Source organism: Chrysemys picta, chromosome 1, assembly GCF_011386835.1.
Source record: "Chrysemys picta bellii isolate R12L10 chromosome 1, ASM1138683v2, whole genome shotgun sequence".
Classification (NCBI taxonomy): Eukaryota; Metazoa; Chordata; order Testudines; family Emydidae; genus Chrysemys; species Chrysemys picta.
This window is the reverse complement of record NC_088791.1, coordinates 256840346-256852974: the sequence shown is the minus strand read 5'-3', so window position 1 is coordinate 256852974 and position 12629 is coordinate 256840346. Positions and strand designations below refer to the sequence as shown.

Sequence of the window (12629 nt, the reverse complement as noted above, 5' to 3'; positions counted from 1 at the left end):
TTTAGGGTTTATTTGAGGTTTGGTCATGAACACAGATAAGGGGCAGTATGTTCTTGAGCTGCCTCTGGAGCAGCTCTCATGGGAGTTCCCCCACTGCTCCACGAAGGGAATAAACTGCACCAGGTCTATAGCAGGCACAGAGCAGGCTCCCTGACATGCTGGCACAGCAATGTACATTGTGGGGGGTGGAAACAAGGCTCTGCCCACTCCCATCCATGTGCATGAAGAGGGATGTAATAGCTCTGTGGATCTTGCTTCTCCTCTGGTGCAATCACCCATGATGTGGGTAGCTGGTGCAGGGGCATACGGGAACACATCCTGCACTCCCTTAAGCCCTGGCACTGCCATGCAGGCCAGGCCACAATTTGACCCTTAATAGTAAAACTATTTTTATTAGACAATTTCTACTTAATTATCAGATTTTGATTTGACTGCTATTTCCAGAGCAAAGTTATCAAGCCTAACCCTTCATTTGTACCTCTAATATGAGAACTCTCTTACCCCCTGATCAGGTTTTGGGATGTTGTGATGGAGTCAGAACTAGTAACCTGAGGAGATGTAGTCCATCAATTTTCTACTTTAATATTTCTGCCATAGTTTGAACCTTGTCCATAATGCTATGTAACCCCTGATCAGTGATACATAAATGTATATTTATATTTTCCCTTTCTAGACTGCAGCAGCACACCCAAGCAATTACAACATATGGAGCTCTCTACCATGCAAATATATTTATCTGTATGGTATTAATTGGCAGTTATGCCAATGCTACATCAGGAATCCTGGATTATAAAAAACAAGGCAGCCTCTCCCTTTAACTCCACATTTCTAAGCAAATAGTCTTATTTCCCCTTCTCGTATAAAAAGTCACCAATATAATAAAGAGAATTTATGCAGTAAATAAACTGGAAAACAGGCAACATACTCAGTGAAACGGCCATGAGTGCAGCAGGCACTCCAAAGGCCAGTGGGTAACACTGTTGCTTGGTGTGAATTCCACATTCTTCGCCTGAAGGAAATAAAACAGGGTTAGACAAGAGTTTTGAATACTAGTGTCAGCTAGCATTGAAGCTATAAAATTTACCTAGGAGTATACTAGCCTGCTAGCAACTAATCTGTCTTGCTCTGACAGGTTAGTCAGCCTTCTAATCAAACCATTAAATAAAGTCCTATCTTTCTTCCTTTGGTTGACTCTTTCTGTTCAAACCACAGAAGGCATTTTCAATGATATACCAGCAAAGAAGGGTCTCTCACATTTTTTCATATGCTCATCTGCCATCTATCCTAGGAAGGATAGCAAATTGTGTTAACTAATAATAAAATGACAGCAACGAACTGGAATAGAATGCCAGAAATCGAAAGGTCCAAGTCTGAGCTACACTTATTTGGGATCATTTGTATAATTCTCTTGTGGCTTTGCCATTCTTGAGAAAGCAGCCATTCCAAAGTCATGCCAATAAAATCTATAATCCATCGTACAGCACAACACATACTCCACTTACAGATGTATGTGTGTACGTGTGTGTATAGTCACTACACTATATAATCAGAGTTAAACATAGAAAGGAAGGACAGAAAAACAAGTATATTTAATCATGTACAGTTTATTAAGGAATGAACCCAGATACTGGTGATTTAGAATTTGTTTTACATTTATCAGGACGTCGCTTCCATTAAAGAAAAATCAGTGAGATCTTTATAATTAGAACACATAAAAATGTCCATTTTGATAGTAGTAAATTTTTGACTTAATTTGTTGTATATTTTAAGTGTCTATGTGTCTATATATTATGTATATGTGCATCTTTTGTAATACCCTTAAACCTCTGAATAAAAAGCTCCCTTTCTTCTTTCCCTCTTCCCCCCACAAAATAGAGAAATCTAATGATATTATTTTCCTCTCCTTTTTTTGATCATTTTAGTGGTGATTTAAAAAATGCTGTGTTAAATATCACTGTAGAACAAAGCCTTCTTTGAGCTACAAGAGTCACAGCAGCAGTGCTGGCTTCTCCACCTTCCTATCAGGTGTGAAAGTAGTGCAGTCTCCATGGTCATTCAATTTTTAGCATCTCTGAGACTGCCAAGAAAGATGCCCATTAGCATCAACTATGACAGTGAGGTTTTGTGATATTGACATTTCTATATTAGAAATAAGCTGAAACTATAAACATGTCTCATAAGCCATCAGATGGTAATGACTTCTGGGTGGACTCAAAGTAGTTGCCTAAAACTAAAATACCCTTATCCAGTACTAATCCAATAAGTGATCCATCCCCACTGCCTTATTCTTTTTTGCTATGCTGTTTAACCAGTTTGTAGACAACAACAGTGCAAGTTTACCTCTGAGAATTGGAGTGATTATAGTAGAGAGGAGACTTCCGGCATTAACAGACAAATAAAATAGAGAGAAGAATCTATTTCTTTGTTTTTCCTGCAGTGAGAGTAAGAAAATAAATTTTAAAAGAACTATTTAGAACATGGTTAGTCAGTATTATGTTGATCAGACTCCGCTGGCCTAAATTACAATGTATGATTGGAGTCCGCCCAATATTTAGTACTGATGACACAGTGTATGTATTTGTAGAGAACACTGAGGTAGGATCTAGCTCTTCTTTTGGACACCCAAGTACCAGAGCAATGGACACCATCTGAAGATGTATATCTATTATTATTAAAAAATGAAATATGAGTCCAACCATGTTTGAAAAATATTGTTACCTGTTCCTCTTCAAACTGATCTCCACCAAATGCTGATACACAGGGCTTGATTCCACCAGTACCAAAAGCAATTAAGATCAGGCCAATCATAGACAGACCACTGGGGAAGGGAGAAAACGTCACTCAGTTTACTTTAGTGTAGGTAAAGGAACAGCATACAAGGAGAAATGCCCAGGCTTGCTAATAGCAACAGCATTAAACAAAGGAATTCTTAACTGTGTCCTAACATTCAAAAATGTCATTGACCGGTTTCTGGTCTATATATACCACTGGGGTGGCTTGAAGGAAATGCAATGGGCTGGAGAAGAATGATCCCGGTGCAGGACCAGCATAGGGCTGAGTTAAGCAGCCCTACACTGCCCTGATTAGATGCACCAGCTTGGAGGGCATGCTGGGGCCAGGGACACAAGGTGGTGCATTAGGGATGGAGGTGCAATTGTAGCACTAAGCACTATGGGGATTCTGAACTTCAGAGAGCCTATAGGCATCTCAGGCAAAGCTGCCATGACGTAAACAGCTCCTGTGGCTGAGCTACCTTATACCAGGGCCATTTCAGGCCCTGCAGCAGCCCAGAATGCAGGCAGTAGAAAGGTGACATAAAACCATCTTTGTCCCTGCTCATCCTGGCCTGTGCTTTCTGTGCTGGAAATGCAGGACAGTCTCTAGCACATGATATTCTGCTGTGCCAGAAAGCAAAGATAAAGTAATGAACTTTAGCTTATTCTTAAGATATTCTTTCTTGGCTCGTTTATCTGGGAGAAATACTCTATTTTATTCAGGAGAATGATATACTTTCCTTGGAAATCAAGGTGTTGTTTTATGAAGCAATATGAATGGTGTCATATGTTGCATAATATATTTCTGGATGTTAAAATTCCAGCTCCAAAATCAGATGAAAGTAAAATAGGATATTTTATTAACTACAAAGTTTCAGAGAACCTCTTTTGCACAGACCTTGTGCAGTGATGAAAATCTGTAGTCTGACTCACAAAACTCATAAAATGTATAGTTCATACTCAATATAGAGTTAGTCTGCCTTTGTAATCATTCTCTTACAGAGCTCAGATTTAAAATAAAATTTGAATGAAATAGATCTGCCTTGAGGTAAATGACCGCCTCACTTAAATTAAGTGAAATCAGTATGGTTTGAATTTTGCACACATCCTGTGAAACTTTTCAGATGCATAAAAATAAAAGGGAGAACTGTTTAAGTAGTGAACTACACAGGTTCTCTTCTCTAAAACTATTCAATCTTGGGAAAATTGATTGTGTAAATTCAAGCTGCTCTAGGGCAGGTTTTTAAGCAGCAGATCAATATAGGTTTCAGTGGTCTTTGCCACTGGGTCATAGGGGTCATATAACATGGATATGACAGCTTCCTTATAAAAGTAGCAGTAAATAAGAAGAGGCTGATCATTAGACAATTTAAGCAACAAGTACAGTACATCAAAGAACTAAATTATTCCATCATGCATTAATCTGGAAGACAGAAATGTGTAATGCAACTTACATGTGCAATGGAATGTTATCGGGAATTCCATCCCTGTTATAGTCTGTCAAGTCATTTATGGAACTTACTGCCATGATCGCCTGTCCAATGGTATAAACAATGGACAGGGAGATGATGGTCCTGTTGTAAAGGAAGAAGACAGAAAATATGTTTTTTAACTGCACAGCTAACTCAGATTTCTTTCTAGTTCACAAGAATGTTTCAGGCAGAAAGTAATTGGTTAGAATAAACAGGATGAATAAATCCACCATGAAATAGCTATGAGAATCTTATCACGAGATACTGTAAATATATCAAAACATTTCCTGAATAATAAACAATTTATCCCATACCAGTTATACTTTTGACACTTTATTTTAAAGGTAGTCTCTGCTTAAGCAAAATAAATAATTTAATTATATTACTTAATTAAATTAAAGTAAGGTAACAAGACAAAAGATATTAGAAAAAAGGCGTGTATTCAGGCATTTTATTTAACATCTACATATTGTGATTGCACCATCTGTCAGTGCTTCAGTGATTGCCTCTTTAATAACCAAGTTAGGGGGAAAAGTAAGATTGTGAAAGTCCTTTTGTCCTATTTAATATATTGTGAAATTTAAATTGTATATGCATTATACCATCAATATGCAACCTATGCTCTGGGTACATAACCATTTATAGTTCTCTATTTTTCTTCATTGAAACTTCAGGGGGGAAATAATGAAAACTACACAAAAGTATCTTCAGAAATAATGAGAATAATCTGAGTGAACCAGCTAATGGGCTAAAGTGTATTCATCTATGAAAGACTAAAATTCAAGACTAGCATCAGGATAGTAGTGCCGACTGGTAGCACCAAATGTGACTATCTCTGTTGCCATTGCATTGGGCAACTGAGTGTGCATATTGTAGTGTGATCAAAAAAATCATAAACTTTAAACTTGTGTCCATTCTTGTTTCACAAAGCCCTTAAACACGTTCTTTATTTTAACTTCAATGGGACTTAAACATGTGATTAAATGTTTTGCTGAATGTGTTCTTAGTACAAATCCACAAACACATACATTTTTCTCTAATCTCTGTCAGTTATAATGATTTTAGGCATTAGTCTTAACAGCAATAGGAAAAACATTTCAGATAGGAGTGTGATTTTGTCTGAGCTGACAGTGAGAAAATCTTGTTGCTGTTCTTTATTTGGGAGTCTCAGATACTACAGTGATAAGGGCCATGTAAGTAACAGAGAGACAATTTATGTCAGGGGTGGCCAAACTTACTGACCTTCTGAGCTGCACACGACAATCTTCAGAAGTTCGAGAGCCAGGGCACACCTGCTGGGGCTCAGGGCATCAGCCCCACTCCTGCTGAAGTTTGAGCCCCAGCAGGCATACCCCACGGGGCTGAAGCCCTGAGACCCCCCTTCCTGTTGGGCAGAAGCCCCTACCCCACTTCAAGGTAGAGGTCCCATGCTCTTTCCCCCCCGCCCGAATCTGGTAGGTGGAGAATAGGAGGGTACCTAGGGGGCTCCACGAGCTGCACTTTAACTGTAAAAGAGCTGCACGCAGCTCACAAGCCACGGTTTGGCCATCCCTGATTTATGCAATTGGTTCTGTATGATTTACGTGTATGTACAGCACATTGCAAAAATGCTATGTATCCTCTTCCACAGACTAGAGCTCCCTGTCCAACAAAGTATGGAGAAAGTCTCTGAGGGTACTCCCAAAAACTGATAGTGTACAGTAGATGGGTTACTTGAGGATTGAGCCTCCATGATATTAATGCTATAATTATTAGTACTTTGGCTAACCTCCACACCATCCTGTCTGTTAACCTTCCTCATGAACTTTACAGTAGTAGTTTTTTTGCTTTAAAAATTACTCAAAAGCATATTTTAGAAGTAAAACAAAAGTTTTATATTATTCCCACTTGCCAAGTCTCAAGTTCTAGGTTCCAACAGAGTAGTCCCAGTGATCTCATAGTTAAGCTTTTGCAAAATCAGGGATTTAAACAGCATTAGCAATCTGATATAAATCAATTATTGTAATAAAAACACAGAATCCTAAAACATGGTGTAGTGAGGCAGCTGCCCCACTCCCTGAGACCCAGAGTAGAGGGCGGGCCTGGGTCCCCCCCTATCCCCTTGCAGTATATCTAGCTATTGGCCGTAGGGAGCGGCCAGTACAGACCATGCCAGATCCCTGATGGGAGGGATTAGACTTTGGCGTGTGTGCTTGACTACGGTGGCTGGACAAGGAGACTGCTGATTGACACACACACCCCTGGAAGGGGGTGTGGAAGGACTGAGGGGAACTGCCGGAGGGCAGTGGTCCCGAAGAGGACGCCACGAGTTGGTGAGTGACGTGGGCTCAGACACGCCAACCGAGAGCGAGATGACAGTCGGGACACCACCAGGAGGGGGCGCTCCACTGGACTGAGCTAATTCCCAAGACAACCAGTAGGAAGTGCCGCGGTGGGGAGTCCCAACCCCGTTACACGTGGTGGAGAATGCGGGCATGGACGTCCACCCCGACACAAGAGGCAAGAGCGAGGACTAGGCAGATTGTGCCACATTGAGAGACTAAGGGAAAGAGACACGATGGTGGAGAACAAAGACTTTTACTGGAGGGCTTGGGTGGCTCGTCTTGCTGAGCAGCAGAGAGAGGTGCTCTGGCTGCTGCGGGGGTGGGCACCCAGACTGTATAGGGGACCAGGCGCCAAGGGCGAGAGGCCAGGGCCTGGGCTCAAGCAATGTTTTGCCTGTGGGCGAAAGGGCTACTTCAGGAGGGAGTGTCCGTACTGGGAGAGGGCAGAGAAGCCTCACTCAGACAAGGCGCCCCCTGTGAGAGTAACAGGGGGGCCTCTGGCTTGTTGGGTCTGTGGGGAGCAGGGACACCTGAAGAGGGAGTGCCCCTACAGGGCTCCCAAGGCCCGGGCCAGCCCAGAAGGAGGGGCTAGGGCCCAGACAAGCAGGACTAAGGCTGTGGCAGGGGGAAGGCGCCAAGGGTGCTTCCACTGCCACACCAAGGGCCACATAAAAGGCATTGCCCCCTGAGGCAGAAAGGGGGAGTGCCTGAGAAAGAGGCTCGGTCTGGGGCTAGCCAACAGGGGGTGGTAGTCCAGGCCGAGGTCCTCAAAGAGAAGGGGGCTGGAGTAGAGAGACCCCACCTTAACCAGGGAACCCACATAGGGGCTGGGAGGGCTGATGTGGGAACCCAAATGGAAGTGGGAACCCACATAGGACCAGGGAGGTCTACAGTGGGGACCCAGACCATAGAGGAGGGAGGCAGGTTGCTCCAGTTAGTGGAGGGCCTGCGCTACGAGAGAGATTACCTAAGGGCTCATCTACGAGGAGCACAGGGGCGATAGGGAATTCCCCCCCTGAGAGGGTTCTTAAGGGGGAGGGTGTGTAGTGGGGCAGCTGCCCCACTCCCTGAGATTATGGGCTGCGGCAGGCCAGGGGGCCTGTGCAGACGCACAGCCAATGAGAGAAGGGCTTGCTGGGTGCCAATCAGGGCCCAGGTTGGAGACAGCCAATCAGGGCCAGGCTCAGCCCTATAAAAGGCTACTCAGGGAGAGCACAGTCAGTCTGTCCCAGACATTTGAGAGGGGAAGGTCTATCTCCAAACTGGGAGGCTAGCACTGCGGACAGTGCAGTATTGGGCAGGCCCAGGGGAGTAAAGGGGAACTCTAGCCCGGTGTCTGCCAGGCTGCAGGCCCTCAGTGGAAGGGCCTAGTAGGTGCAAGGGGCCATAGGGGAAGCGGCCCAGGGAAGCGTACAGACAAGGTGAGAGAAGGAGGACAGCGAGGCTGCTGCCCGAGGGTCCCTGGGTTGGGACCCAGAGTAGAGGGCGGGCCTGGGTCGCTGCTTCTGGGAGCTGCTTGAGGGAAGTGCCACCTGTAGCCTGCGCCCCTGACCCCCTTCTGTGCCCCGACCCCCTGACCCAGCCCCGATTCCCCCTCCCGCCCTCCGAACCCCTTGGTCCCAGCCCGGAGCACCCTCCTGCACACCCAACCCCTCATCCCCACCCCAGAGCCCGCACCCCCAGCCAGACCCCCCTCCTGTACCCCAAACCCTACCCCATCCCGGAGCCCCCTCCCATACCCTGAACTCCTGAGTTTTGGCCCTACCCAACAGCCTGCACCCCCAGCCAGAGCCCTCACCTCCTCCCGCACCCCAACCCCCAGTTTTCTGAGCATTCATGGCCCGCCATACAATTTCCATACCCTCAGGCCAAAAGTTTGCCCACCCCTGTTATAGATGCCTATGTTTCCCGCATTAAAGTCTTCAAAGAGCCTAAATTTCGGTGGCTGGGCATGCACACAGCTGACTAAATCTTGACATCAACCAGTAGATTGGTGCCTAACTAATTCCTAAGCTTCAGTGGGACCAGAACCTATGTATTCCTGGACTATCTTGCCATCAGGGCCTGATCAGATAGGTATGCTTTGAGCATGCCTAAACTCCCACAAAAGTCAATGACAACAGAGATGCCCCTCCCCCCTTATAACGTTTAGTTTAGTGATTAGCACACTCACCCAGGACCTGGGAGACCCAGATTCAAATCTACCCTCTGCTTGAGGCAGAGAGAGAATTTGAATGTGGGTTTCCCACTTCTAAGGTGAGTGCCCTAATCACTGGGCTATGTAGTAGTCTGGGGCAGATCTCTCCTGCTGAAGCGGTTCTGCTGTGTATAAATAATTAAATATTCAGCAAGAGGATTAGAACTTGGATCTCTCACCTCCCTGGTGAGTGCCCTACCCGAGTCATTCTCACACTCTCACTGTCCCAATGAATATTTCTGTCAGTGACTCAAGCTTTTCCTCACTTCCAGTTCTGAGTGAAATCTACTAAAACTTGAAGCCTCTCTACAAATCTGAATTCACGAACACCAGCTTCTGACAGAGTATTCTTGAATCCCGAGGGTGGTTTGGAACAGTCTTTCCCTAAAGTAACAGTTGGAATTTTATTGCTTTTTTCAGTCATGCCTTCATTTGATTGTTTTGCTTTTTAAATAAGCACTCACTTGAACTTTCCCAGCCAGGAGTCAGCAATGATTGCTCCAAGGATTGGAGTCAAATAACACAGAGCAACAAATGTGTGGTAGATGGCTGTAGATAGGTTATCATCCCAGTGGAGAAAAAATTTGAAGTACAGAACAAGCACAGCTACAAGGGGGAACAAAACAATCTGTTAGGGAGGTGATAATCAGTAACTGAAACCAAAAGCAGGTGAAGATTGAAAAGGAAGTTACCTCGCATTCCATAGTAGGAGAATCTTTCACAGAACTCATTGATGACAATGAAGAAGATGCTGAGTGGATAACCAAAGCAACTTGGCTGAAGGGGAACAATGGGACAATGTGAATTTCAACAAAGCCATGAAATGTATAAAGAAGATCATTATCTGGCCACAATTCATAATTCTAACCTGAGTCAGTACAAATTTTACGAGCTACAAGTCAGTTATTACATACCAGTTTATTTATATCTATTGACTGCAGTGGAGCTAGGCAAAATTGTAATTGAATAAAAACTTCATGTATTGCATATTTGGGATGCTAGGCTTCTAATGTATAGAGTAGTTCTGACTAGTATCCCAAAATATGCAAAACATTGTTATTATTCAATTACATTTTTATATTAAAATCTAGTGACATTTTTAGAGCTCTCTTGTCAGGTGCAAATGATGAACCTTTAGTGTTGGACTAAAGCAAATCTTCCAGAAAGACAACCAGTCTTGATATGAAACCATCAAGAAGAGAGAGAGAAGCATCCACTTCCCTTGTGTAGCAAGGCGGTGGGCTACCCCACAGCCCCACTGAGGGCCGAACCTCCCCTAATACCAACGTGGGCGGAGCCACCGGGTCCGGCACCCCTCTGAGGTCACGGCCCCGACCCGGAAGTATAAAAGCCCGCCTGGAGAGCTCAGTGGAGGCCAGGCCGGCGGAGAGAGCAGATGTCCGTGGCCGAGCTCCTGCTTGGGAAACAGCCGCAGGCCGCGACCGGCCTGCTGACTCGCCGAGCCTGCCCCGTGCCAGCTACCCCGAGGAGGACTGGCTGAGCCTGCCCTTCGCTACCTACCAGAGGAGCCAATGCTGGTGGAGACCACCGACGACTCTAACACGGCCCAGGTACCATATGAGGGGGAGTGTGGAAGTAGCCCGGGGGCAGCCGACCCCAGTCTGGCTGCTGCACTGCCAGAGCCAATGTCAGTTTGTTGCAGCCAGGATCCTCACTGACAGCAGTGAACATCCATCGTTGCTAGGGCCCCGGGCTGGGACGCAGTGGAGTGGGAGGGCCTGCATCCCCCCTGCCACCCACTCCTTGGGTGGCAGACTCCCCCCGTTTCCCCTGGCCTAGAGAGGCTGGGTACCTGATTGACTATTTGCTACTGACCCAGCCCCTGCTACAAGGCCTGGGCCGCTGTTTGACTATTTGTTTGCTGCCCCACCCTGACCTAGGGCCTGGGCTGCTACAAACCCTGACCCAGCCCCTGCTTAAAGGCCTGGGTATTTGCCTGACTGTGTGATTACTGCTCCACCCTGATTGAGGGCTCGGGGTTCTTTTCTGACTGTAGCGAGGCGGTGGGATACCCCACAGCCCCGCTGAGGGCCAAACCGCGGCCCAAAACTACTACACCTTGGTAGTTTGTTCCACTGGTTAAACACCCTCACTGTTAACATTTGTGCCTGATTTCTGATCTGAATTTGTCTGGCTTTAACTTCCAGATATTGGTTCTTGTGTTCCTTTTCCCACTAGATTAAAGAGCCCTGTAGAACCCAGTATTTCCAACCAGTGAAGGTAAAGTTTAGGCATGCAAATACATGAGTATATTACTGTCAGGGCCGGCTCCAGGCACCAGGCAACCAAGCACATGCTTGGGGCGGCACCTGGTAAGGGGCAGCCAATCTTGGGGAGCCGGGGGGGGGGCGGGCTCCGGCGGTGCGGCGCTCGGGGGGGGGCGGGCTCCGGCGGTGCTCGGCGCTCTGGGGGGGGCGGGCTCCGGCGGCGCTCGGGCGGGTCGGCGCTTTTTTTTTTTTTTTGCTGCTTGGGGCAGCAAAAAAGTTAGAGCCGGCCCTGATTACTGAGAGTATTTGCATGCTGGATCTTTTAGGCTGTAAGAGTTGATGATTCATGAATTATTGAGTTGCATAGCCATGCTGAGTACTGAGGTGAGAATAACAGAGTACAAAATTAGGCAAATGCAACCAATATATGTGCACAGATCTTTAAATGCCTTTTGTTAGCTAAAATGCTCTACATAATGGTTAATGTTTTTGAGCCAATAATCATTATTGTTTTATCTGCCCTGAAACTGGAATCTACGCTCTTTGATACACAAACTGAAATGCCAGTTAATATATTTTCACTGTGACTTTGACAAGTACCTCTGTGCCATCACCTTAAATGTTATCTTGTAGAGGTACAAAACAGAGTATTATGAATCTTAACAGATACCTCTATATCTCAGCAGCAACAGCACATTGCTTCACAAACTACTGGGCCATGAATTAACTCTGGCCTTCTCAGTGTCAGTATAGTTCCACAAATCTAGTACAGATCTAAAATATGGGCTAACTGCAAAAAATACACAAGATCTGGATTTTTAGCTATAAATATAGGAATCTTTCTATCTACCAAATTAAGAGAAAAGGATTCCAATGGGGAATGCAAAATAGATGGATAACAAAAGGTGTTTGAATTCAAACCTATAGGAACAGGAGACAGTAAATTCCACGCAAGGCCAAAACACAACCTAAAACATCCCACGTGGAACCTGAAGGCTAATGTGATGGGCACTTTCAAAATGTCTCAATAGAATGCATCCTGTCCTCTTGCCATAACTACAGGGCAAGGATAAAACTGATCAGCGACAGGTTTTTATTGCAGGTGACAATGAACATGCAGTTTCTCTTAATCTAGAAGTTTTAATGTAGATGTGGCTATCATGACTGTTTAATTTTGATAACATAATTTACATGCATGAATGATGGTCAGGTACCAACCAGTTTTAGTACAGTCCTCTGTGTCTCAAAATGTGGGTATCTGCTATAAATCATAATTTATCAGAGCAGTACAGCTTTTGTTACTGAACACTACAAGACACCTACAGTATTTTGAAAATAGAAAAGCTAAAACAGTGTCACAAATTACATTTTAAAATTAGTTTTCTGTGGAAAAACAAGAAAGGGATCAGGAGAATGCTCTGCCTTTCATATTTATGCCATGACTATTCATAGCTTACTGTTTATGGGCCTGATCCTTCAAGATGCAGGGTGCTATTAGATCTGTAGCTTGCAGAATCAAATCTTAAGAAAATCTTCATTTGATTTCGATGGAGCTATATCAATTTACACCTACTGAGGATCTGGTCCTTAGACTTAAGTCAGTTCTGTGATTAATACCTTGCTTTTTAAAACAC

General features: G+C 44.9%; 1 protein-coding gene across 2 annotated transcripts in view; it reads right to left on the bottom strand.

The window, feature by feature from the left end:
* The window catches only part of SLC15A1 (solute carrier family 15 member 1), a 50417-nt gene that overhangs the window by 24654 nt on the left and 13134 nt on the right, over positions 1-12629 (bottom strand). For both annotated transcript variants that reach the window (XR_010600587.1, XM_065592646.1), the window contains exons 3-8: positions 9460-9544; positions 9232-9373; positions 4229-4348; positions 2719-2818; positions 2341-2431; positions 926-1009 (exon numbers count right to left, since the gene is read on the bottom strand). Coding sequence is in view for 1 of the 2 variants with exons in the window: in XM_065592646.1 (XP_065448718.1) it covers positions 926-1009; positions 2341-2431; positions 2719-2818; positions 4229-4348; positions 9232-9373; positions 9460-9544 (622 nt within the window). In the remaining variant the exon portion in view is untranslated. The remainder of the gene's footprint in view (positions 1-925; positions 1010-2340; positions 2432-2718; positions 2819-4228; positions 4349-9231; positions 9374-9459; positions 9545-12629) is intronic.